Source organism: Wyeomyia smithii, chromosome 3, assembly GCF_029784165.1.
Source record: "Wyeomyia smithii strain HCP4-BCI-WySm-NY-G18 chromosome 3, ASM2978416v1, whole genome shotgun sequence".
Lineage (NCBI taxonomy): Eukaryota > Metazoa > Arthropoda > Insecta > Diptera > Culicidae > Wyeomyia > Wyeomyia smithii.
Genome location: NC_073696.1, coordinates 7925301 through 7952225, shown reverse-complemented (window position 1 = coordinate 7952225; position 26925 = coordinate 7925301). Strand labels below are relative to the sequence as shown.

Sequence of the window (26925 nt, the reverse complement as noted above, 5' to 3'; positions counted from 1 at the left end):
GTTTGTATCTGTTGTGTAGTTTCAAACTTGCCTTCGATGAGTAAATGTACAGTTCCGTTCACTGGACTCCAGTCTGTCAGGACACAGATGAGCATAATGTGTATTATGATTTGCATAGTTTTTCTCGCTCTCGTGTCACATCTAGACGTCCATTTTATAGACGTTATGATTCCAAAATAACAAAAAAAAACAAAGCTCGCGATATGTTACTTCCGACCCATTGCTGCTGATGGTGGTTACCTACTAGCTTCAGCACCAGGTGTGTATGTGTCGCGTGCTCAAATCTTCGAAAGAAGCAAACTTTGAGGTCGTTGCCATTCTCCTTTCTTTTCTTGGTTCGCCTCTTACTGATTTCCGCCAATGAACGAAATGCGAACAAACTCGCATAAGCAGAAAAAAGCATGTGGGCAGCCATCTTAGATCAAAACACCTGCAGCTGCTGTTGACCGGTTGACAAGCGAATTTACCCGGACTTGAGTTCCCATTAATCGATTTTACCCTGTTTCCGTCTGATGTCTTGTAACTGTCACCTAAACGGATTCTCCTTGTCTACTGCGTCCTGCACCGGCCACTGCATGGTCAATTCGCATGTACAAACCGCTCAGCTGATTCTGAATCGACTCTACAGTTGTTGCAGCCGTTCCACGAGACCCAACACAACACCGTTGCCACCGTAGTAGTCGTTATTATCGCTCACGCCGCACCACCAAACAATACTGCTGCTCCCTCATGACAGAAACGAGCAACGTCCTGCACCTCTTGTCCTCCTCTACCAAAACCCTAACTGGTGGCAGTGGTTGCGTCGTTATGGATCCTCGTATGAATTCGAGCCGTACGGTGCGGGTGTGGCTGCCGGCATGACTTTCAGCGTTGAGTCTGCGGTCATCAACTTGCACCAGCCGCCAATCTACCGGTTCCTCCGGTATACTACTGTTGGTTTCAGGATAATATTTCGGACGGAATAGTGGAAGTTGCTTCGTTTCGTAGCATGATCGGTTGTTTGCAGTTTCTTTGCCGCTGTTCGCCAGGCGCCGAGGGTGGGCACTCTGCTCTGCTTGCTTCCTTCCTTCCCTTCCTTTCTTCCTACGTTTGCACGTTTCTTCCACCGACGGTATCGCATTATAGCTGTTCTCTCGTGTTTTATACATATATACGTTCATACTTTGGCGTGCTGTACGTGTATACATAATGGCTGCCAGGCTGTTTGGTAGTCGTCGTCATCGTCGCCGCTGTCGTCGTCATCATCATGCCATGCCCGCACAGCACAGCACAGCGCTACACATATTTTCAGAAATTTTGTTTTTATTCCGCACCGAATGAAGCCGGTGCCGGCATCACTCTACGGTTTTGCTTGCTGTACAAGCGGCTGATTGGCTGACTAGTACGCGGCCGACGGACGGGTTTGAGTTTTGTCGGATGGGTCGGTTGTTGGTTGGATCGTCGAAGGTTCGTTGGCTGGTAGAGTGACTAAACGCCAGTGACGTCAGACGAATTGTGTCAGGGAATCTCCCGGCGTTGATGTCGACGTCGTAGTCGTCCTCGCCTCATGTGTTGTTTGGCTGGTTGGCAGTGGTGGGTTTGTTTTTGTTTTGTTGCCTCTGCTACTCTGACGTTTTGTGTGTACTGTGCGGAGGAAACAGTTTGCGTAGGGGGTAGAAACGTGATGTTGATGACAAGCCGGAGAACTGTCGGAGGTCGGAACGGAATTCAGGGAGTTCTCGGGCATAGACAGTGTAGCGTGCAGCACAGTTTCGTGCGTGTACGATGTTTAAGGTCAAGGACGTTTCAGGTCGTTCAGCTCTGCTTGTTTTTTTTTTTTTTTTGCAAACTTTACCCATTCGTATCTTTGAGAATTACACGACACTTAGAGAAAAAGTTTCAATTTAAGCAGAAAGGATGATTTAGATTTGGTTCGCGCTTGGAGAGTTTCGTAAACGTCACTCACACCATTCGCCTTTTGACTCTTGGCAATCGTTGAGGATAGTAGAAACGACGTCGATACTGTTGATGATGATGGTCTTTCGTTCGATATAGCAAAGTGAAGCATGAGTATTACCACCACACATATAAATACCTTTCGAATGAGAAACACCGCGCAGAGAGCACCGAGTGTACGCGAGCAGTGCGAATTAAAATGGAGGAAATGAAAGTTTACGTTCGTGTTTAAAATGTTTTTACATTTTGCAAGCAAGCAGATAGGGAAGGGTAGTATAGTATCGCTGCTCTCTACTTGTGCAGGGTCGAATGTCAGTTTTTGACTAATGCTGTCGTACAACAAAGTTGGTATTGCCGAGCCCTACCCTGTAGTCGCTTATTTTTTTTTGATTTTGCGATTTTGACGTTACGTAAAAAGTGACACAGGTTTTCGAGTAATGGCCGCTTTATTCTGCACACTTCAATCGGATCGAATCTGTGCCATTTTAATCGACAGTCATTACTTCAGCGCTGTACGTTGCCAAGAAAAGGAAATTATTTCTGAAACTAGTAGAGCTTCATTTGTAGATGTGGCATACTCTCGGATTGGACAGTATTTCGTTCAAGTTGACGTTGAAGCATGTTTATCGATTTGGCTTTTAGCAATTGTTGTTTCATTCTCGAGTGTTTTAGTGTTGCCACATAGCATTTTTTGCCTCTTCCCTTGCTCTCACTCGTTAACCTCGGCTCAGCATATTCAACACATACCACAGTATTGTGTGACTGTTAGAGCATGTTTTTTTTCGGTGCTGCTTTCTACCTTCCCATGATTCGGTCGCAATGCTCTCAACTGGGATGTGGATGGGAGGCTTGCAAAGTCGAATCAAAATGGATTTCAGGCGCTTGATTGAGGTTGCCATGGAGTAGCAGTGACGTGTAAAGTTCAACATGACGAGAGGGAGTTTTATACGAGAATTTGTGTACTAATTCCATACAATCGATATTGAAACCTTCTCGTGGCTCCGTCCAGCACATTATAATTGCACAATTATCGATCGGAAGAGGAACTTACAGAATTATTTACAGAAATTGTCGTTCTTTTTGTTTGTCCAAATCTGTACCTTATGTCGAGGAACATGAAAAATCGTAAGGTTGAGGGGAAAATTTGTTAAACATACTAACGGTTAATATGGTTTGAAATTAAACATTTAAATTTAGTAGATTTAGTAACTCAGTTGAGACCTTTGCAATTCTGCTATTGATTTTTTATTTTGTTCTGAAGCCCCAATGTCACCATCTCCTATCCACGCCCATGTCAATCCGGACGCTACACCGTTATCGTGCAAAGAGCTATGATGAATCAAAGGCGAATCTGAGCTCCTCTGCCCTAATTTCGTGAGTCGTTGTCTCGTACTAGCGTTCTGTTGGGCCAATTTTCATTTTGAGGATTTGCTTTACTGGGGAGCGCATAAGGTAACGAGCTTTGGCTCTTCGGGATCCCTGTGGTATGGAAGTTGAGCAATGTCGATGTCTGTTTATTCTGAGCCTTTGCCTTGCCGCCGGTTGCGAACGGCACCCTAATGATAATATCGAGAAAGTACCAATTTCTTGGAGAGGCCGCATCACCCTTTCGATTGCGCCTGATCTGCTTCCAGGGTAATGGCGACACACTTGCTACTGATAACCTGTCCCATATCTCACCCCTCTTCTATGCTGGATTTTAAATGAAGATGAAAAATCGAAGCATGGATGTGATTTTTTCTCTGACACTGGCGAGGGATACAAATGAATTATTGTTTAGTTAATTTTTAAGCATGCGCATCAGTGCTACTGTTCGTGTGGCGTGGTTTGAAATGCCCTGATGCTATCATTCGAAATAGTCATTTGCATTATGATTAGGCTGCAAACAGTAAAAATTTCGAGTGTTTTAATTTTTTCATCAATTATTTTTCGATTTATTGCGTTCTCTTAAATATGGAACATCATTGAATAATTCTACATATATGGGATTTAACATCATTTGATTCTTTGATTGCGGTACTTTAATTGAGTTTAATTTTTATGGTAAATTAAGCTTTGATTGTAAAAGCGAATTGAAAGTTTAATACGAAAGAAAAAACATGGCGAATCACGGTTTGTTCGTCAGCTCTGCCAGCAACCTCTCCGTTGGTTTGTCTGTGTATATGGCATTCTCCGGTTGACATAGCAAAGATAATAAAACTAGGCGTTCATCAGTTCGCGATTGTAAATGCGACATCGGGTGATTTCGGTCTACGTTCACCAACTGCCAACCGATAATCTTCTGTTGACTCGAGCGGGTAAATGGAAACAGTACATGCACACTTAATGCGCGCTGTGTACACAAATGGCTGACTGAGCTGTAAGGCTATTAAAACGACAAATACTCTAAGCGCACATTGGGATAAAAGAAACATACCCAAAAGGTGGTCTGAAAGAAGATGATAAAAAAGATGAGACGTAAACTCGAACGCATACATTGCCAGCAGGCTTGAAAAGTACAGTTCACTCAGACTTTGTTCAGCAGTGTTCTACTATTCATGAGTTATTTCGATTTGCTCCAAGCTAACAGATTTTTTGTGCAAAATGAAATAATGCTTAAAATAGTTTAGGATTTTTTCTTCTTTTTTGTGACAAGTGAACTTCATTTTGTAGACTGAAAACGGATATCAAAATTCTAAAACATTGACTTACATACAATGACACTGAACGATAATGCATTTTGCTAATTGGTTGGCCATTTTGATTACATGCTATACAGCTCAGTTCGAATAGATGGAACACTCCATGAAGTAGTCTCAACTCTCGGGTAAAATCATATGAATATTTACCAGTGTGAAGGAGAGATGAGTAAACTGAGTGCGATTGAAACGACGAGGTTAATAAACCTCTCTGCTCTGCACAAACTGTAGGTTGGTATATATTCCTTGTGCCTACTTCCAATTCAATTTAATTTCATAATTGTGTAAGCGCTGTAGCATGGCAATCACATATTTTGACTGCCATCTCTGCTGATGGTGCGTGTCTGGCAAAAATGTCAAATTTGATATTTTTTCGATACTTCTGGCCCCTGGAGTAATCAATTCAAGTTCCAAACATGTCGAGCTGATTTTTCTTTGTTTTTTTACATTCGTCTTTTGTCATCTAACAAACAACATCAAAATTCACGTATTCATATGTGTGAAATAAAAAAAAATTGTAATGCTATCTTGCTGACTGTTAGTTAGTTTATATATGCCAATTAACAAGTTATGTTATACATGAATTAGCATGTATTATTGATAAAATCTTTTATCATAATAGGTTTCGATTTCAGTTCACTAAAATATTCATATGTTTACTCATTTAAACGATGTCTTCGAGCCGCTCTCACACTCATTGAAGTATCATCATTACTAAGTCGAAAAATTCATGCAGTGAAAAATTAATGTACATAGTTAAACTAGCTTAGTGAAGGGATAATTTTGTAGGTTGTCGTGTTTTAGTTTTACAGTCTTGATCAAGGGCAAATTCTGAAAGGGGAAATCCTGTACGCTCTATGTTAAATTCGAGATATTCATAAGCGTATAGCTTTTCCCATTTAGCGTTTGCTTTTACAACAGCAAAAAAGTGGAGATTCATACTTTCGTTTTCCGAAAAATAGCATATAGAGTGAGTCTTAGAGTAGTTGTATAATATTGTAATTATCAGATCTGTGAGACACTCCAAAATAGGAAAGATTACAAACGGGACAGGTATAATCAAAGATGCAGCGTATATGGAACAAATTTACAAACAAGTTTACAGGTCTGTTGTCACCGTTCTAGGAAAATCAGGATACAAACGATATACAAAACACAAGACGGATTTGTGAGGAAATGGTCAAATATTCGATTTTGTGTTTAATTATTTATTTCCTCCATAACCAACAATTTTGCCCCTTTTTCGAACATTTTTACCCGCTTTTGTAGTTGAGACCGGTGCGTTAGAATGACATTAGACATGAAAACATTAGACATTGCACAGTGAAATTATCGTGTCCTTAAAAGTGAGTTATTTTGGGTTATACCTAGTACAGTTTTCGCATTTTTAATTTAGTACAAAGTACAACAAAGCTTAGCCGTTCTAGTATAAGCAATGTTTTATCGAGCCATTGGCCTGTACCGAGTAACAGTGAATGACAATTATTTTGTGCCCGCTGTTAGTTGTCATATGAAGGGTGGTGTTGATATGTTATCTCGTTCACACATACGTTGAAACATCTTGCGACGTCTTAGGGCTGTGTTTTGTGAGTACCGTGCGTACTTTTCAAAAACCTCTAGATGAGTTTCTACAGGTGAATTAGTGTTGCCGTTCTACACTTGACAGAATGTTGAACTTTATTTGTTTAGAATAATTGAAAAAGTTTGTTTATAATTGAAAAAGTACAAAAGGTATATTAGGTTGTTTGCCTTTTTTTTTCCCTAAACTCTATGAGAAAGGTAAAACAAGATTTCTCATTGATTTAAAGCGAATTGTGTTTTTGATTCCTTCATCTAGCCTCAAGTTACACATAAGATGATGAATCTCGGCACGATTTATTAGCGATACTTTAGTTTTTCAATGAATGGGTCTAAGAGATAATTCACAGGGTGGCCACTCAATCGGGAAAACGGGAAATGCGGGAAAAAGTCGGGAATTGAATTACATCGGGAAAAATGCGGGAAAAAGTCGGGAATTTTTTTCTTTAATCGGGATTTTGTTACCAAGATTTTTCAAAGTATTGTGTATGATGCAATTACAAATGATGGAGAAGTTGGAAGTGCAGAACTGCAAGTTGATCCATTAAAAGTTACATTTTTCTTCAGCAGTCAATTTTTTAACAAAAAAGTCACTAAACTTGCTTTTTTTGATCCGCTGATCAGCTGACTACTTTTATCAGGCCTGCTTTTCAAATGAAATAAATGTTGACACCAAATGTCTTAGAATAGCATAAAAAGTCTAAATCTGGTGTTATCTAAAAAAATGAATGGACTCTGTGGGACTTCTCAGGATTTTAAAGCGAATTAAAACCGGGGTCGAAAACTGGTCCGGAGTCTGGGAATGGAAGTTGCCAGTTTGTCGAGAAAACGTTTTTAGCGAAAGAATCAATCATAAATTCTCATAGAAACTGTTTCAATTTCTAGTAGCAATGGAAAATAAGTTTCACTGTACAATCTTACTAACATTACTAGTTATTAGTAGTTATTTGAATAAACAAATTGAGGATAAAATAAGTGGTACACAGTTCTGATTCTCCAGTTTTTTAAAGACTTTTATTTCAGCTAGTCTTTTAGAAGAAATATTTGGCGAACTCCAGCGAAACTAGCTACCATTTCTGCTTAGAAGCTCAATGCTGGTGGAAATTTGGGTTTGAGATGAACTTGCTATGCGGAGCAGTTAATTGAAAAAACATTAAAAACTTGCCACAAAATAGAGCAAACATTATTTTGGATTTTTTTTAAACTAAAGTTTGTACATATTTCAAATTCGTATTTATACAACTTAACTGTTAAAAAACTATTTTTGAGGTAAATGCAATCAGAAATGCTTTTAGAAAACAGCATAGTCGTTTGCGAGGTTTTTAAGAGAACATTTTATTTATTTTATTTGTTTCTGCATACGACTTTTTACATGCTTGTTTTTGTTCAACATTTATTTGACACGGCACAACACAAATCAATGTTTTACGGAGGTGCTTGTTGTTTTGTAACTGGTCTTACGATGCTGGCCTAACTAGTCAGTCGTCGTGGGTTCGTGTCTCGGCTCGAGAGAGACTTTTAGTGTCTGCAGGATCGTAGTGCTAGCCCTGCAATCGCCCTGTGCACTAAACAGTTGGCTACTAAATCTGTGGCCAATAAACAAAAATACTTTAAATATTTTAAAAGCCAAAATAATTAGCTTGATTGATGTGATGTTTCCGGCAAAGCTGTAGATAGTAGTTCTGTTGAAAAAAATTGATTGAATATCTCAAAAAGCTTATTTTTTGAATTCTAAGTTGCCAAATGTTACAACGTTGATTATTTGAACACGGAAGAGGTTAAAATATCTGAATTTTTTTTTCGAAACCAGAACGATTTGTTTGATTGGTGCGATGTTTTCGCCAAAGTTGTTGATAGTAGTTGAGTATTAAAAATATTCTAAATTAAACATTCCAAAGAGCTGATTTTTGAAAAATATTAATGTATTTTTTAAAAACTGCATAATGTAAACTGTACATTTACAAGAACAAGATCATGGAGAAATGAAAACCAAAAATTTTTTAGAAAATATCCTAATAAAAAGGATTTGGGAAAATTTTAGTAAAACACTTTCAATTTGAAAAATAATAGTTTAGGATCATTACTCTGATTTCCAGGTTATTTTTTTAAGTTTCGAAACCACTTATTTAGAAATGTTGGTCCCCAATATCATTTTTTTCATCAGTTCGACCATTTTGAGCGCTGGATGCAAAAAAGTTGAATATGTTGGCAGATGACCAGAGAGATGCAACTTTGATGGACTAGATGGACTAACAAACTATGAGGGGAACAACAACAAACAAAACTGCACTTTTCGTACAAAAAAAAATTTTCCTTTGCTCAAATCATCAGAAAAAGTCATGGGAAGCTAAGGGTAAACATAAAACTACTAAACCTAAGAGTAAAAAATATTTTGTTTTAATTGTTTTTTTTTTCAAATTGGGGTCGCTTTTTACGCGGTTGGTTGTACCGCATTTAAAAGATTAGATTCGATATATTTATACTTAACTTATTTGATACCGCGTACAAATAATCATTCGAATCGGGTAAAAAAAATCCGCGTTATTGTTAAAAATATCCCGTTTAAAAAAAAAACGCATAAAAACAACCCGCGTAAAAAGCGACCCCAGTGTAATGTTATCTTACGTTCAGGAAAAATACTGCGATTTAACTGTATTTCGTTTATCACGCGTTACATAGATTCTGAAAACTTTTCAGAAGTGAATTCACAACTTTTTCAGCATTTTGATTCAAATCGGGAATTTGTTGCAATCATGCGGGAAAATGTCGGGAAAAATGCGGGAATTCGAAAATGTAAAATGAGTGGCCACCCTGGATAATTTTAAGAATATGGAATGTGTTTTATAAATTTATCTCAAAATAATCGATAGCTTTAATGAGAAAGTCATGCGATGTAATATCGAGATAGTCTGTTGCTTTAATACTTTCTTTTTCTTTGTTTGTCATTCCAGGTTCGAAAATCCGTCACCAACCCAACAAACTCGCAATTTTCCAGTAACTTTTTATTGTAAATGCACTCACTCTGCATTGCAATGTTTGAGTGCTACAACTCTCCTATCGAACAACGAATTTAGAACGATACGATCAAACTGAAAACATGTGTTAAATATATATTCCGTAAATCGATTTTCTATGCAGGAAAAGCACCGACATCAGCAAATGTGTCAGTCAGACGCAGCGAGTGAAACCGCTAGCATTTTATCAGTAAATTGCTAAACGTTTTATAAACAGCTAAAACGGCAGATAATTCTGTCAATACTAACTGTAGTGTTAAAATTTAAAACAGGACTTCGATAGTCTCCAAGGAATCCGACTTTTTTGTCGCCTGCAAAATGTGAGTATCTACAGTGAAAAATCATCAAATTTCGTTTCATGTACAATTGCATTAAATGGAGACGCTTGTTACGAAATCGTTCAGGCGGAGTCGAGCAATTTAACCTATTTTTAGCCAGATCGATTGTTGTTAGAAATCACATGCGAGAGGATGTCGATGTGGTTCGGTTAAAAATAGTACTTATTTGTCACATTCATCCATAAATGTTCTGATGCTGATGGCTCAACTTGATGTCTATATTTTTTCTCTGAAAATACAACACTAGGGATGCATACTATCGATACGATCCAACCGCTCCCCGAGGTATGGGGCCGCCGGGAAATGCTGGTGGGCCGTACGCACGACATAGAGCACCACATCCGATGCAGCAGCAACAGCCTCAGTCGCAATACCCTTCGTACCAGCCGGCTACGGCCGACAACATGTACTCCATGCCAGATCATAACACTGGCATGGCTGGTATGAGCGATGCGCTGTGGGGTGCTCAACCTCCTCCACCACCTCAGGCGAATCCATACGGTGCACCGATGGGATACGGTCATCCACAGGCACCGCAACCAACTCAACGACAAGCACCGACTAGGTACGAACTGTTGTAACTGTTAAACAAAAAATCGAATTCGGTATTCAATATATGGGCAGTCATTAAACCTTGAGCCTGTTTTGTTCCGATTGAACTCTTATATTTAGTGAATGTATTCACCTTGTGATAATAATGGATTGTTTTCGTACAGCTACCGGCAACATATGACTGGTTATCCCCAGCAGGATTCATCAAAGCTGCAGTACCCCACACAGCAAGCAATGATGAGCGGTATGATGCCACAGCAAGGATACGGATCGTTGAGTCAACCGCAGCAGCCGACCCAACAGCAGCAACAACAACCGCAGCCACCCCAGCAGCAGCAACAGCAACGTGTTTCACAGCACTATCCACAGGCTGGTCATTCGATGTATCCGGGCGCGCCGGTTGTCCAGCCACAGTCTGCGACGGCGCAAACCGGATACGCGTCATACGCACCCACAATGCAACAGCATGCTAGTCGATCGAGTCAGCATGTCTACAACCAGCATCAGATCGACCAGTCAGCCTATGCGCAGCATATTGGCGCTAGCCAGGTCCCAACAAGCCATCATCAGATGAACACACCACAACAACAGCCACCAGGTCAACTTCCTCAGCATCCACCCCAGTCCCATTTGCCATTGCCAGGTCAAACACCGCAATCGCAACAGCAAATGCATGCCAATCAAATGCAGCCTGTTCAACAACAGCAACAACAGCAGAGTCAGCAACCAACTCATGGAAGTCAGCCAACACACCCGCAAAGTCATCCGCAGCATCCCGGATTGGCAGGTTTAGGTCAACAACAAAGTCAACAACAGAGCAGTTTGCTGGCCAATCAGCACCCTGGTATGCTACACTCACAGCAACCAAATAGTGGTGGGCTAATGCATGGCAGCAGTGCTCTTGGAGCATCAATGTCCCAACCGCAAGCGGGTCAGCAACCTGGAAGTCATCACGGCACTAATGCATTAGGTGGACATCAAATGTCACATGGTGCGCTGTCGAGTGTGCCGGGTTACGGTGCGAGTGCTCCACAGCAGCAATCCTACCTGCCAAACGCTACAAAGCAGCAACCACAGCAACATGGAAGTAGTCCTCAGTATCGAGCACCTTTTCCACAGTTGTCTCCACAAATGTCGCCACGACCACCGCAAATGTCTCCCCATACGCAGATGTCCCCACGGCCGGTGATGTCTCCGGCGAAACCTCCTAGCAGTGTAACATCGCAGACACCTCAGACAACGCTTCCTACAACAATGTCACCACATCCGCATATAGCCAGCTCGGGCGGTAGTATCCAAAGTCCTCGGTCGCAACAACAATCCATGCCAGTAACTAAGCTGACGACGTCTTCTGCCTCGGGTCCGGTTAACACTCTGCAGGCGCTGGAACAGATGGTTATGCCGCCGTCTGCTACTGCTGCAGGTAATTTTAACTGATCCTAAAATTTCTTCATACTTTTTCTGGTAATGATAAATAATACTCCCTAAATACTGCTAAAAAACTTAGAAATACTAGTCTACAAATAGTCCCGTGCAAACTGTTTTGCTATGGCATGGATTGTGTTGTGATATTGGAAATTGTTTTTTTCCAGGTATGGAATACTCCCAAGCCGCTGCTTACCGAGGTCCACCACACCAACAACAAATGCAAAACAATCCACTGTCTCCGCTTGGACCACGACTGCCGATGTCCCCACAACATCATCAGCAGTGGCCACCGATGGTTCAGCGACCTGGCAGTGGAGGTCTCAACGGTACCGCTCATCATGGAATGCCACAGCAATCCCCACAGCAACAACAGCAGCTAGGGAACCAGCATCTGCCACCAATGCATTCCCATGCTCCGCATTTACACGTGTCACAAGCTTCCCATCCGCTTCCACCACACGCTCAACAGATCTCACAGCTGAACGACATCTCCAGTCTGATACCACCTGTGTCGCAAACAATGTCTGTGATACCACCTACCCCAGGCCCTCCAAGTGGGTTGCAATATAGTAATTTGGACGACAAGAGTCTGGTCGATTCAGTTCCACAGCAAACACCCCAGCAACCACAACAGCAACCTGTACATAGTTTACATCAACCTCATCTTTCCCAGCCACAGCAGCAACAGCAACCTCCTCAACAACAGCTGCCTTCAATGCATCAACCGCATCAGCATCCACCTCAGCAGCAAACACAACAGCAGCAGCCAATGTTGACGCAGCTTCAACCACCATCTCATCTGCAACAAATGCACTCACAGCAAGCATCCCAACATCAGAGCCATCTAGCAACGATGCAATCGTCTTTGGCCTCTCAGCAGCCTCCACAAAGTGCAACTGTTCCTTCTCCACATTCAATTTCACAGCAGCTGCAATCACCGTCATTTAATGACGAAATGATGATGTCGCCAAGCGGCCAACACCAGCAGCAGCAGCACCAACAAATCCAACAACATTTGGTGCAAACCATTCCCACATCAGCTCAGTCGCCAGTCCCAACACAGCCGTTGGCGCAGCTTTCAATCCCGATATCGCAAGCGTCATCACAACTGAATGACTTACAGAGTATGCAAGCATCAACTGCGACGCTCGCCGTGCATCAACCGCTTCAGATGCAAACGCAACAATCACATCAGCAGCAACAACAACAACAACAGCAAAGCTCAGCTTCCTCGATTGAACTTCCACCGATTTCAACACTAACAACGGCTGAACCTGCAGCTGCGACCAGTGTGGAAACTGTGCAAACTCCAAGTACCGAGTCTCAACAACCGTCGACAGATCTTAGTCTTATTGATAGCCTAGCTTCGAGTAACGCCAACGAGGCACCCTCGAGTCTGGGAGCGGCGGGATCTATTCCTGAATCAGCAGTTAGTGAAACCGATAGTTTACAGCAACGAAACTCCGCTTCCGAGCAAAACAGTAGCAATGAAGAGTCTCGAGATAGTATCGTTCCAGCACCAGCAGAATCCAATACTGACGAAAGTAAATCATCCAGTTCGCTGATGTCCGGAACAGATTTCGAGAATATGAATCAGGTAAACACCGGAACGGGAGGTTCCCTTCTTAGTTCAGAAGCAGTGCTTGATGAAACTATCCGTGAAGGACCAACTCTTGGTCTTGATAGTGCAGCAACAGAAGTCAATGAGAAACGGGACGATATTTATCACTCGGACAGCTCCAATCAACAAGCACCGATTGTTGAAACAAAAAAGACTGAACTTCTAGCTGAGCCAGCAACAGTTCCGGAACCAATCACTTCAGTTGCACTTACAGAGCTGCAGGAGCCCGAGGTTACTACTGCCACGACTGCGAGTCCGGAACAGACACACTCTGTTCCCACGTCCACTACGACCCCAACGATTCCTACTACTACTTCGTTGTCATCCTACACGAGTCAGATGCCAACAGAGCAAATGCCGGGGGAGCCGGTCATTTCGACGAGCACTCCAGCTACAACAATACCGACAAACACTACTCAAATTCCACCGACCTTGCAACATTCGCAAATGCACCCGCAAATGCATCCACAATATGGACAAATAGGAGCTCCTGGTATTCCTCCAAGTCAAGGTCAGCCGCCTCCGATGTATGGCATGCATATGCCATCAGGTGGCCCGATGATGCACGGCCCTCACGGTCCCGCAATGCACGGTATGATGGGTACAGAGATGATGAATCCCTATCAATCCACATACCAATCACATGCACAAGAACGAGCCGCAATCCAGCAGCAGTTGCAGGATATGTATAAACTTCCAATGGCGGACCAGCAGGAGAAAATCATGCGCATGCAAGAGCGAATTGCTATGCTTCAACAACACGAAACCGCTGATGGCTGCCTGGGTGGACCGCAGTGCATGATGCAGAACCATTCTATGTATTCGTCCGCCATGATCGACAGTCCTCAAGTTACAAGCACAACAGGCCGCCGTGGACGAAACCCTTCTAATAAACCACGGAAACCTCGTGTAAAGAAGTCGGAAAAACTGGCTCAGGAAGCGGCAGCAGCTGCTGTGATTACAGCAACCGTTACACCGGATTCAGGACAAACGCAACCTCCTCAGCAACCGCAGATTACGTCTGGTGATGAAACGTCGCAAACACCCGTTGCTCCTGTTACGACACTGCCTGTCTCCGAGGACTCCGTCACGGCAGGTACTGGGCTATCGGAGATAACTTCCGAAAGCTTCAATGAGACAATGAATGAAACAGAATCTCAAGATAATCTTTCCGTTGGAGATCTTGACACCTCGACTGACGCCAGTGGCAAAAAACTGAAAAAGCCGCGAAAACCACGGGAACCTAAAAAACCCAAAGAACCCAAGGAAACAAAGGAACCCAAGGAGAAAAAGGAACCCAAGAAAAAGGAACCGAAGGAATCCACAAAGACGAAGAAAAAAAGCACTAAGAAAACTATCAGTGCTCCTGATGGAGACAATTCTATCTCGATGGATAATGCTAGTCAAGATCAAGACCACCAGGATCACTCCAAAGCGACGAGCGAAGGCGATGAGAATCAAACACTTGCTTCTTTGATGCACTCACAGAATTCCACTGATGCAACTTCTGGACCAGAGAAGGAATCGAAAATCGAGGGTCCGATGGATAGTGAGGTGACAGACTTTGACGATATTCCAGTGTCTAAGATTCCCATCAAAAGCCTGCTGATTGAAGCAGAAAAGAAAGAAAATGAGCAGGAGAATGGTGAAAGTGCTGGTGACGGGGGTGAAACAGAAGGTGAAACGCCCAAGAAAAAGAAGAGTAGTAAGAAAAAAGAACCAGGAAGCGGCGAAAGCAAAAAGAAGAGTTCCTCTTCAAGTGCTTCTAGGAGCAAAAAATCATCTGGTGGCAGTTCGAAGAGTCGATCTCGTTACCGAAGAATGATGACTGAATCAGATGGTGAAGGAGACGACCTGATGAGTACTCCACCACCATCGCCTCCTCCAGATGCTGAAATTGATAGCTCTAAACGCCGATCTGCTCGTAACACGCAACGCAAAAAGTATGTCGACGATGTCATGTTGCGATTTTCGGATGATGAATCGGGCATAATATCTCCCATTCCAGCGAGCCGACGGGAGAAGAAATCCGAATCCGATAAAAAAGATGCTGACAGCAGTGGTGAAGGTGCCGTTGTGGGTGATGTCACCGCAGCTGATGGCACTGTGGCAAGTTCAAGCTCGCTCGGAGCGGAAGGCGATGAGAAAGTGAGCACATCAGATGATAAAATGGATATCAACACCGAAATAAAACCGGACGAGACTAACAAACCAAACTACGTATACGTCAACACCGGTGATGAGGATTCTATGGTGGGTATTTTCGAATGAAAGAAAAAAGTTAATGTTAAATAACCTTTGTTTATTTTTATCCACCAGGTGGTGCAGTATGTGCTAGCAGTTCGAATGGGTAAACGAGAACTGAAGCCAGATCCTCCACCACCGCCGCCGAAGGAGAAAACTCCTGAGCCGGATGAGAAGTCTGGAGCTGTGGAAGATGCTAATGGTGACACAGAAACAAAGAAGTCTTCAGAAACAGATGTAACCGAAGAAGATGCAGCAGAAAATAAACCAAGTGCATCCAACTTGGAAGGAAAAGCACCATCGGAAGACGAGGAAACGCAAGCTGAAGAACGAAAAGATAGTGATTCAGAAAAGGTGGAAACGAAAGAAGATGAAAAAATGATAACTGATGATAAATCAGAACAAAAAGAGGTAGACTCAGATATAAAACCTCCCGAGATATCGGAAAGTCCGTCTGAGGAAAAAATGGAGGTAGACGAAGAACAAAGCGAAACGAAAGAAGTAGATGAAATAGCTCCACAGAAAGATGAATCGGATAAAGCCTCTGAACTAAAAGATCAAGATGTAGATGAAAGCAGTGATGAGCAAAATGATGACGAGCATACTAAGAAGGAGAAAAAGACCGAAAAAGATGCAATTAAGGTGGAAGAGTACAAAGATGCCGAAAAACCCGAAGAGAAGAAAGATCCTGTGTTTATTGACGTTGAAGAATATTTTGTAAAATATCGAAATTTTTCATATCTTCACTGCGAATGGCGAACGGAAGATGAACTGTTCAAGGGTGATAAACGTGTAGGAAATAAAATAAAGCGTTTTCTACAAAAGCAACAACAACACCTTAACATATTTGAAAGCTTGGACGAAGAGTCATTCAATCCAGACTTCGTCGAGGTCGATCGGGTTCTAGATGTTTCGGAACACACGGACGATGATGGTAAAACTGTTAAACATTATTTGGTTAAGTGGAAGAGTTTACCGTATGAAGATAGCACATGGGAACTTGAAGATGATGTCGATCTTCCGAAAATTGATCAGTACTATCGATTCAACAAAATCCCACCTAAAAGTGAGTGGAAAACGAAGAAACGACCTCATCCGGACCAATGGAAACCACTATCAGAGTCCCCAATTTATAAGGCAGGTAACAGTTTGCGTCCGTACCAGCTGGAAGGTCTGAATTGGTTGCGTTACTCATGGTATAAAGGAAATAATTGTATTTTAGCCGATGAAATGGGCTTAGGCAAAACCATTCAGAGTTTGACATTCGTTCACTCTATTTTTGAGTACGGGATTCGCGGGCCTTTCTTAGTGATTGCTCCACTTTCGACTATTCCCAATTGGCAACGTGAATTTGAAAGTTGGACTGATATGAATGTGATTGTGTACCACGGATCGGCAACTAGTCGTCAGATGATTCAGGACTACGAAATTTATTACCGATATGAAAATGGAAAGTACATCAAAGAAATTAATAAGTTCAATGTGTTGATTACAACGTTCGAAATGATTGTAACCGATTATCAGGATCTAAAGCCCTATAACTGGAGGGCTTGTGTGATAGATGAAGCTCATCGACTTAAGAACCGCAATTGCAAGCTTCTGGAAGGTCTCCGACAGTTGAATCTGGAACACCGAGTTTTGCTTTCAGGAACACCATTACAAAATAACGTTAACGAACTGTTTTCTCTGTTGAACTTCCTGGAGCCGAGTCAATTCTCATCGAATGACGAGTTCCTGCGAGAATTTGGCAGTTTGAAGACTGAAAGTGAAGTCCTAAAATTGCAGGCGCTCTTGAAACCGATGATGTTACGGCGACTTAAGGACGACGTAGAAAAATCACTGGCTCCAAAAGAAGAAACCATTGTTGAAGTAGAATTAACCAACATCCAGAAAAAGTATTATCGTGGAATTTTAGAGCAAAACTTTTCCTTCTTGATGAAGGGAACTACATCGGCAAATATTCCTAATTTGATGAATACTATGATGGAGCTTCGGAAATGCTGTATCCATCCGTATCTATTGAACGGAGCTGAAGATCAAATCCAATATGACTATAGGCAGCAACATGGTGAGGATGCGGAAGCTTATTATAAGAATTTGATAGTATCATCGGGTAAGATGGTTCTGATTGATAAGCTTCTACCAAAGCTCAAAGCCAACGGGCATCGAGTACTGATTTTTAGTCAAATGGTTCGTTGTTTGGATATCCTTGAGGATTATCTGATCTATCGCAAATATCCTTTCGAGCGTATCGATGGACGAATTCGCGGTAACTTGCGACAGGCGGCGATTGATCGGTATTCAAAACCAGACTCAGATCGTTTCGTTTTTCTATTGTGTACAAAAGCCGGTGGTTTAGGAATTAATCTTACGGCTGCAGATACGGTTATTATTTACGATAGCGATTGGAATCCTCAGAATGATTTGCAGGCGCAAGCTCGCTGTCACCGTATTGGCCAGCAAAAGATGGTTAAAATCTATCGACTGCTATGCCGAAACACGTACGAACGGGAAATGTTCGATAAGGCCTCACTTAAGCTAGGTCTTGATAAGGCTATTTTACAAAGCATGAACACTGCACAGGGTAAGGAAGGAACTAACAAACAATTGTCGAAAAAGGAAATTGAGGACCTATTGAAGAAAGGAGCCTACGGTGCCGTTATGGATGACGATGCGGGTGACAAATTTTGTGAAGAGGATATTGACTCGATCTTGCTGCGACGAACGCAAGTTATCACGATGGAAAGTGAGAAAGGGTCAACGTTCTCCAAGGCTTCATTCGCCGCAGCGGCCAATCGTAGTGACATTAATATAGACGATCCAGACTTTTGGAATAAGTGGGCCAAGAAAGCAGAAATCGATCCTGCCGCTTGTGAGAAGGATGAAACGGAAGATTTGGTCATAGCAGAACCGAGAAAACGTACGCAGATTAAGCGGTACGGACACGACGATGGTGTTATGGATATGTCAGATGAATCATCTGGTGAACATGGTAGTGAAAACGAAGAAGGCGGAATGGGTTTGAAAACCAGAAGCAAGCGGAACCGTGGGAAAGATAAGAATAAAAAGCAACAGATCGAACGGGACGATTACATTCCTCGTGACAGAGACACTTTGGCTGCGCTTGGATTTGACGAGGTATCGTACGGAAATTGGGCACGGTCTGAGTGTTTCAAGGTTGAGAAAGGATTATTATCACACGGGTGAGTAAAAAGAAGGAGTGCTTCTGTGATGGTGACTTGAGTAATTATTCTAATCCCTTTCCAGTTGGGCTCGCTGGACGGAGATTCTAGAACAAGGGCAATTCAAGAGAGGTTGGCGAGAACAGGATGTTGAGGACTGTGCGCGTGTGATTGTAAGTATTATATGATGTATACTTTTGTTATGTACATGACGCATGATGTTACTATGCTAATATTGAGAAAACTTTAGGTTTTCGCTGAGTAAAACAAGTTAACTTCTCGACTTACATACTGATACTCTTTGTTTTTTTTCTTCCATACATACGAACGACTTGGACAACGTAATTATAATATTTCTATTTTCTAGCTCCTGTACTGTCTGGACCGATATCAAGGCGATGAAAAAATCAAAAACTTCATTTGGGATTTGATAACGCCGACGGAAGGCGGCGAGCAGCGAGAAATTGCTCGAAACCACAGTGGTTTGCACAATCTTGTCCCGAGGGGTCGTAATGCTAAAGGTATAGTGCTCATCAAGGATAGGTCGCAGAACTGTTTCTTACATATTTCTTCCACAGGACGCAAATCTACCAATCCAGCGTCAGCGTCGGGAACGCTTCGACGTGAAGGAAGTATCACCGAAGTGAACGAAGATGCATCATCAAATTCTTCCGGAACACAGAAGGAGACGAAGCCTACAAAATCTGGATCTGATACTGGTGGATCCAATACACCAACTAGTGATCCTCATCATTGGAGCAAAGATGAGAAGTACGATGCTGATAATTTATTGGATATCAACTACAAGAAACATTTAACCAGACATGCTAATAAGTAGGTTTTTATTTTCTGTAAATCAACAGAGTTCTATAATAACTTATGATATTTCCACAGAGTGTTACTGCGCGTCCGAATGTTATACTATATAAGGCACGAAGTTCTCGGAGACTTGGTGACGCAGATTCATGAAGGTGCCAGCGCGAGGTATTTAATTCATTGCAATATAGCTTCCCTTCATCCCAAACTCTTATTGCTAATCGTTAAATCAATCTCGAAATCATTTTTTCATTCTCATGTGCTATCTTTTTCTGTTTTCCGTGTTCTAATCGTTTTTACCACCACATGAAATCTATTCGTTGCAATTTCGCTGTTTTATTGACTGTTATTTATGCCAACACGGAATTCTTTTCAAATGTTCCGGGAAGCAAAAGCTGCATGGGTCAACATCAAATCATTTACAACACTCTTCAGCAGATCATGTTGCCTTTTAGCGATTTAATGGTTTTTACTGATCAAAGACTCACACACGCTCATGTGCATACACAAATCATGCAATCATTCAGTTCCCTCAATTAAAACTGATTGGCTCGATCACCAAATTTTCTTTTTTTTTTTCAACTTGTACAGCTGTGTTTTCTTTCTGGTAATTTTTTCATGTCTTGGATTTGTGACTGTTGTGCCTATATTTTTTTTCTATTTATAATGAATGTGCAAATGAATTTAGATTTCCCTCGAAGGTAATTAGTAGTGCAGGTTTGGATTTTGGTTATCAATCAATCAACGTGAGCACCGACATTTCTACAATCGAAGTGTTTTCTATTAGGTTCTATAAAGATAAATCACTTTTGAAATGAAACATCGGGAGGAAATTTCGACTATTTATATTTATTGAAAATCTTGTTAACTTTTGAACTAAAGCGCTAAATTCTTTATCGGGCGATGAAGATGCCCTTCAGACGTCACGTAGCTTGTCCGAACGCAATTTATTCTTCAATGTCCTACTCGTACTGTGCGTTTTTACAAAATAAAGTTTTGGAGCTGAGTTTATTACTAAATCGACGAATATTTTCTAGATTTATTTTCTATATTTTCTAGATTTTATACAGTTGCAACCACAATATCAAATGCTCTTAAAAGTAGTACTGCTACCGTCCGTAAACTCAAAAAAAAAAAAAATGATAAGGTGGAGCAAAAAAAATCATTTGAATTACCCAGATCGCAAACATAGATTTCGTTATGATACTGCTGGCCAAACAATATCTTCAAATACAAAAACATTATTGAATTAATATCATATTAAATCATATACCAAGAACTTTTCACTCTTCCTCTGATAATATAATTGAAACAAGATGATTGTTTTCTGATAGTACGTTTAAAGTGAAATAAATATAAGCAGCAATTTTGGTTTAATGGGCGTCCGGACAGAATTTCTGGAAATTGTTCAGCGTCGATTAAGGTGGAAGAAAGCATTTTGTCTTGATTTTCTTCACACCAGTGACCACTTTCACCAATGAGCAAAAGCAGAAGGCGAATCGGGGCGTTCCGTGCTACAAATTCAAGATTCTCAGCTTTCGAATTCGGACTAAAATTTAATTCGGCCAGTTTACACTGTCATTTTTTAGTTTTCCCTCATGCTTTAGTATATGCAGCCAAACTGTTTCTTACTGCTATTATATCAGGCATTTTAAGTTGTATTATTCAATTAATTATAAAAACGATTAGCAAAATCAGATACAATTTGATTATCCACATCAATCCCTTCTATTTTTCTTCTCTCTATTTCTCTCGACAAAAACAACCAAAAACGCTCTATTTCTTCTTCCCCCTCATTCACCGAATGTAGCGATCTTCCAATTCGCCCGCCGCCGACGCCCGATCAGCTGCCGTGCTCATGGTGGAATCCAAATTGTTGCGATCGCAGCCTTTTAGTCGGCACATATAAACATGGCTGCGAAAACTACCGTGTGATGCGAGCGGATCCTATGCTTTGCTTCCAGACTCACTGTGGTCCCGGCGATGGAGCCGTTGAGGAAACAACGATTGTCAAAGAGTAAGTCCACTTTTTCACTACCTTTTTTTCTTTCCTTCTCCCGTGCGCTCTTTTTCTCTGTTCTCTTCGTTAAAATATCGATTCGGTCTGTTTTAGCGATCAATTATTTCGCAGTTAGAATGTTTGTTGAAATTGTTTATTTGAATTATTCTGAGTGTATTTGCAATACAATGAACTCCTCTACAAAGTCTTGTTAATATAGAGTAAGTATTCACTGTACGGAGACCATTTCCCGGTGATTTAAATTTTGCATGATGCTTCTCCGTAATGCTCAGTATTGACTAATTAAATACATCGTTTCATTTCCATAAACATTTCCCGTGATATCATTGAAAACTAACACTCGTAAAAATTCAAAAGACAAATTAACATTATACTTTTTATATCAATCATACACATACAATATAACAACTTCTTTAGTTCAGTTAATTCTCAACACTCATTACTGAAAATTTTCATTGATTGTTTTCATTTCTCGCTCCTCTTAGAACCGATGACGATGCCAACTCTAAGCAAGGTGATAACGAGGACGATCCAGAAGATGGCCCATCGGAGGCTCGCTCCTCATCCGCTGGCGTCGAATCAAAAGATGGTAAGTCACAACAATCAAGCAACTTGATTTTCTCCGATAGAACACACCGTAGTCCTTGTAGTAGGTTTGTTTTGTTAACCAATTGCTCAATAAACACTAATCTAGATGATGAAGAATCCACAGCTGGTACGACGCCCAGTGCCGCACCAACACCGGCGCCATCAGAGACAAACCCCGAGCTAATTTGGCCCACCATGCAAGATTTGAATACACGTTTGCGGCGGGTGATCACATCCTACCAGCGCAACTACAAAAAAGAAGAGTTGAAGCAGCAACAGAAAGCGAAGGTAAGCACCATTTTAAGCCTTATTTGACGTAGCTTGGATGCAATCGTGATCAGTCAGAGTTCATATCTCTTGTGCCATCGTATGTGCATGTTATTTCACAAAAAGATATTACACAAATAGTTCAGAGCATGATAATTGTAATTTATGTTGGTATTGATCTTTCTTCATTCGAGTCATGTCCGGTTGAAGTATATGTTTGTATTTTGTCCTGTAGTTTTATATTGGATTTGAAATTATGAGACATACGCAGGCCCTATTGTGTTGTATTGTTAGATAATTGCTGTATCGGCAAATTCCTAAAGCACATTAGCACACAATTGGTAAGCACTCCTAGTAGCATTTGAACAAGTGCGTACAGTATCACTTGCTAACGTAACATATCGTATAGTTACTAATAATTTTCAACCACCAGATAGAAACACTTGTTATTAATCCGAACATAATTTGTATTGCAATGTTCAACATCCGCATAGAAAATCAGGAAATTCCGCCAAGCAAAAGCGTCAGTTTTATCAGTGCGACAGGCACGATAAATGATTTCTCTGTTCTGGATTTGCTTAAAACAGCATGGCTCTTATTTTATTCCACTTACGCTTGGTCTGACTCAATCCTAAACCAAAATTAGCGTTGAACCTCGCCTGGTGTAACCATTTACATATTCTTTTCGTTTTCGTTTAATTGAACAGTTCTCAATATGCTCTGAATTATTTGTTACTCGCCCCCATCGTTCACTCCTCATTTAAATTCCATCGCGTGTCATTCATTACTCGAGCTCATAATCTCATAAACAACTATAAAACAAATGACAAACAAAATCTCCTTTACAACCTTTTCCGTCAATGCGTTCCGTGTGTATCTCGCATCGCTCGTCAAACGCAGCTTCAGGCAATCGTTCCATCGGTATCGGCCATGGGTGGCCAAACATCCTCTTCACCATCAACTCAATCCTCCACACAAGGACCTTTACTAAGCGGTAGCCTAGTATCACAACATCAGCAATCTCAATCTGGTGCTCTGACAGCGCAACAGTTAAGCCAGCAACAGCAGCAAAGCCTGATGTCAGGGCATGGCAGCATGGGTAATGCGTCTACGTCATATGCCGGCACTAGTGGACTAAGTAAGAGCCAACAGCAGCAAGTATCGAGTGGAGTTGCCCCAACTGGTGGCATGCCAACGGCTGCCGACTTCAGTCTCATGCTAAGTCTGGGATTGGGTCTAAATCCGGCCGATGCTTCGCAGTTGGCCAATCTCGATTTACAGAAGTTGGCCATGTACTTGGTTAGTATGAAATGGTGGGATCGGACCATTGTTACTCTTTTAGTGTCTATCTCGTTTCGTTTCGTAATTGGTTGAAGTATTTTTAGTTTATTTACTATTTGTTTAGTACTGGTACTAGTTTAATCTTTTGGTTGTTGTTTTGTTCCTTTAAATTTTTACTTCGTTTGATGGTTTTATTACTTAAACTTACACAAACAGTATCAAGTGACCGCCAGATGATTAACCAGAAATTTGTTTTAGAAAATGGAGCGTCGAGAAAAAACCGAGCAGGTTATGCGCGAACGGGAACGCTTGCGCCTGGAGCAGATACCGAAAAAGTGGACCCGACGTGAAGAGAACGAGTTTATTCGAGTTCTCACTGGATATGGAATTGATCTTCTATCCAACACAGCAGTTCCGACCCCTGACTGGTCAAGGTTCGTACTTTTATCATATTTCAGGTTACATTCCACAGACCCCGTTGTTGTCCTATCTCTTGTTTCTTATTTTTTCCCAACATAAACGAGTCTTTTTCGTGAATTTCCAGATTCAAAGCTTTCGCTAAGTTAGACAAAAAGTCAGACGAAAATTTGAGTGACTTCTACAAGGTATTCATCGCAATGTGTAAACGCCAGGCCGGCGTTAAACTGAACGAGGACGAAAAGAACCTGGAAGGACTTGTGGATGATGTAACCGAGGATCATGCCAAGTTGATTCTGGATCGATTGGAGTTGCTCTCGAAGGCACGTGAAATTATTAAACATCCGAAGTTGGACGAGAACATTAAGCTGTGTGAAAACAATCTGGACACACCAGATTGGTGGATCTCGGGTAAACACGATCGGGAACTTTTACGAGCGGTGCTGAAGTACGGCATATATCGGTCTGAACAGCTGATTCTGGCGGATCCGGAGTTTCCATTTTATGAATCAGCGAAAAAATACCTGCAGCATCTGGAAATGCAGATTCAGTTGCAAAATCAGCAACTTATGAAAATGCAAGCTGCTAAAGAGGAAGCGTCCGAAAAGTCGGAAATGTCTGTTAAGTTGGAAAAAGGCGATGGTTCGTTGAAAATCGAAAAGCTACCAATAAAGAAAGAATCATCGACAGTGGATGAAGTTGCACAGAACCAAAAAGCCCTCGATGAAGATGGCGAAGCCATTGAAAAAGAGCAAGCAGTGAAACAGGAAAGTGTCAAATCAGAAACGGAAGAAGCGAAGGTTGAAGTAGAAAAACCTGATGAACGCAATTCTGATGTCAAAACTGAAAGCAATGAGGATGAAGCAGAGGAAGCCATGAAGGACGATGACAAAACCAAGGAAGAGAATGATCCAAACACGGCCGCGGCTTCGACCAATACGAAAACAGAGACAGATAAAGGATCGTCTGCGCTCGACGTAGTTCGAAAAACCGAGAATGATACTGTGGAATCAATGGAGGTTGATGATGAGAAGAAATGCGAAAAAGAAGACATGGATTCTGATCCCAAGGATCAAGAAAAAGAATCTGATCCCAAGGATACATCAAGCGAAAAAGATGTCACCGAAACAGGCGAAAAATCGGCACCAATCACCGATTCTGTGGAAGCAACTGAAAAGCCAGAATCTTCCAGTGAAGCACAAAAAGAAGAATCTGAAGCAGGTAAATCTGAAATGGAGCGAGAATCCTCCCCAGATGTGATCATTTTGGATGAACAGAAAATTACTGAAGTAAAGCCAAAGGTTTTGAGTGAAGAAGAAAAGTGTTCCAAACAAGCAGCAGAATTGAAAGCACGTTTTCCTGATCTGGAGGTATTCCAACCGCTGATGAAATTGAAGCAACTGGACAATAGCGTTTCCAAAGAGGATTTTAAGAGTGAGTCGATTAATAAAGCGTATGTGTGTGTAGAAGTTACTAATAATGATTATTTCGCAGATATCAGCAAATTTGCAACTATGATCGATACATCGATGATAGTTAAGTGGTTCCGTGATTTCGCTTTGGAGCGACGGGTCGGTCATATCATATATTGCATTGAGCATAGTGAATGGCCCGTAGGAAAGTCATACTCCGCTTACACAGGTTGTCTGGGAATTGACCTAGACATCCCCTTGCACGAAACGATCAAGAGAATCATTCCGTTGGACGGAGATCCAAGACGATCAACTTCGAGCACACCGGATGTGATAACAATCACTACTGACCATGCTGGAGCGAAACAAATAAGCCAAGCAGCATTGTCCGCACAATCGGCAGCCGCTGCAGCGCAGGCTGCCCTGTCCGCTGTTGGTCTCGGGGGTAGTGGTAGCGGGTCCGGGGTCGGCGGTCCTCAGGGCATGAGTCAGAGTCAGATAGCAGCTGCAGCTGCTGCGGCCGCTGCTGCAGCCGCCGGTGTTTCGCTCTCGTCAAGTAAGAAACGAAAGAGACACATTGCTATTGATGTTGAAACTGAAAGGGCCAAATTGCATGCTTTGTTGAATAATACTCAAAGTCCAGGTAAACATAATCAATTGGCTTACTATTTTTGTTTGTTTTTTGTTTTATATACTTTAATTTCACTGCAAAAATTGAATTATTAAGATTTTTGGCGAGCTTAAGTACATTGAAGAAGTATGAATAATAAGTTTGGTTGGCAATGATAGTGTAATTAAATAAAATACCTTATTTCCGGCAACATTCGAAACAAATACTGATCCCCGCAGCTCTGTAATCAACTACATATTGATCATCTAGATCCCACAGAGTTTAAAATCTTTCACCTTTAGATTATCTTACATCTCAACCATAATTATAGATTCAACAAAACCAAACAATTAGTATTGAAGCCATAACGGCGATTGACGAATAAGAAATATTACTATATTCAGTGTGGTGTAAGCTCGCAGCAATTTTTTCTCTGTACGCGTTTGACCTAAATTCCAAATTAGTCGCTTTTTGTTATGTGAGAACCGAAATTTAATCGATGTCGTATATGTAAACTATAGCGTATTCTAACAGTAATAGAGGCAAAAGTTGAGCTAAATTAAATCAAACCCGTTTCCATTCTGTATTCGGATCGGCTTTTGTCGTAATACTGAACTAGTGATGCCGTTCTAAATATGCCGAGCTGTAGATCTAACGCAAACTAACTCTATTTGTAGTGTCAACGTCAAGCCCAAAAGCACAGCCACCTCCATTGCAATCGTCCGGTGGTCTTTCCTGGAATGACGATGAAATTGTTGACGCCCGTCGTGGTAGCTCTGCTTCCAGCGGTTCGAATGTATTGCAACCACCACCCGCTCACCAGCATGGCCCCAGGAATCAAATGTCATATTCAAAACCGACTCTGATTCCTGGAACTTCCAGTACTTTGACACCAATTGATTTATCTTCCAGGTAAGCAGTATTGTGGTCGTAAGGAGAAGTTG

The 26925-nt window shown here is 41.5% G+C and overlaps 1 protein-coding gene across 10 annotated transcripts in view; it reads left to right on the top strand.

Annotated features, from left to right (window-relative positions):
• The window catches only part of LOC129729389 (uncharacterized), a 47503-nt gene that overhangs the window by 15654 nt on the left and 4924 nt on the right, over nucleotides 1-26925 (top strand). For 2 of the 10 annotated variants that reach the window (XM_055687929.1, XM_055687930.1), the window contains exons 2-17: nucleotides 9330-9525; nucleotides 9791-10108; nucleotides 10260-11518; nucleotides 11688-15397; nucleotides 15464-18591; nucleotides 18656-18743; nucleotides 18938-19404; nucleotides 19465-19554; nucleotides 21197-21403; nucleotides 21892-21995; nucleotides 22101-22282; nucleotides 23162-23560; nucleotides 23801-23976; nucleotides 24087-25393; nucleotides 25454-26014; nucleotides 26659-26893. In XM_055687929.1, coding sequence (XP_055543904.1) covers nucleotides 9524-9525; nucleotides 9791-10108; nucleotides 10260-11518; nucleotides 11688-15397; nucleotides 15464-18591; nucleotides 18656-18743; nucleotides 18938-19404; nucleotides 19465-19554; nucleotides 21197-21403; nucleotides 21892-21995; nucleotides 22101-22282; nucleotides 23162-23560; nucleotides 23801-23976; nucleotides 24087-25393; nucleotides 25454-26014; nucleotides 26659-26893 — 12233 coding nt within the window. In that variant the 5' untranslated portion in view covers nucleotides 9330-9523. Of the gene's footprint in view, nucleotides 1-9142; nucleotides 9526-9790; nucleotides 10109-10259; nucleotides 11519-11687; nucleotides 15398-15463; nucleotides 18592-18655; nucleotides 18744-18937; nucleotides 19405-19464; nucleotides 19555-21196; nucleotides 21404-21891; nucleotides 22283-23161; nucleotides 23561-23800; nucleotides 23977-24086; nucleotides 25394-25453; nucleotides 26015-26658; nucleotides 26894-26925 lie in introns of all 10 variants that reach the window. The other 8 variants (XM_055687928.1, XM_055687927.1, XM_055687932.1 and 5 more) reach the window with 7 other exon arrangements.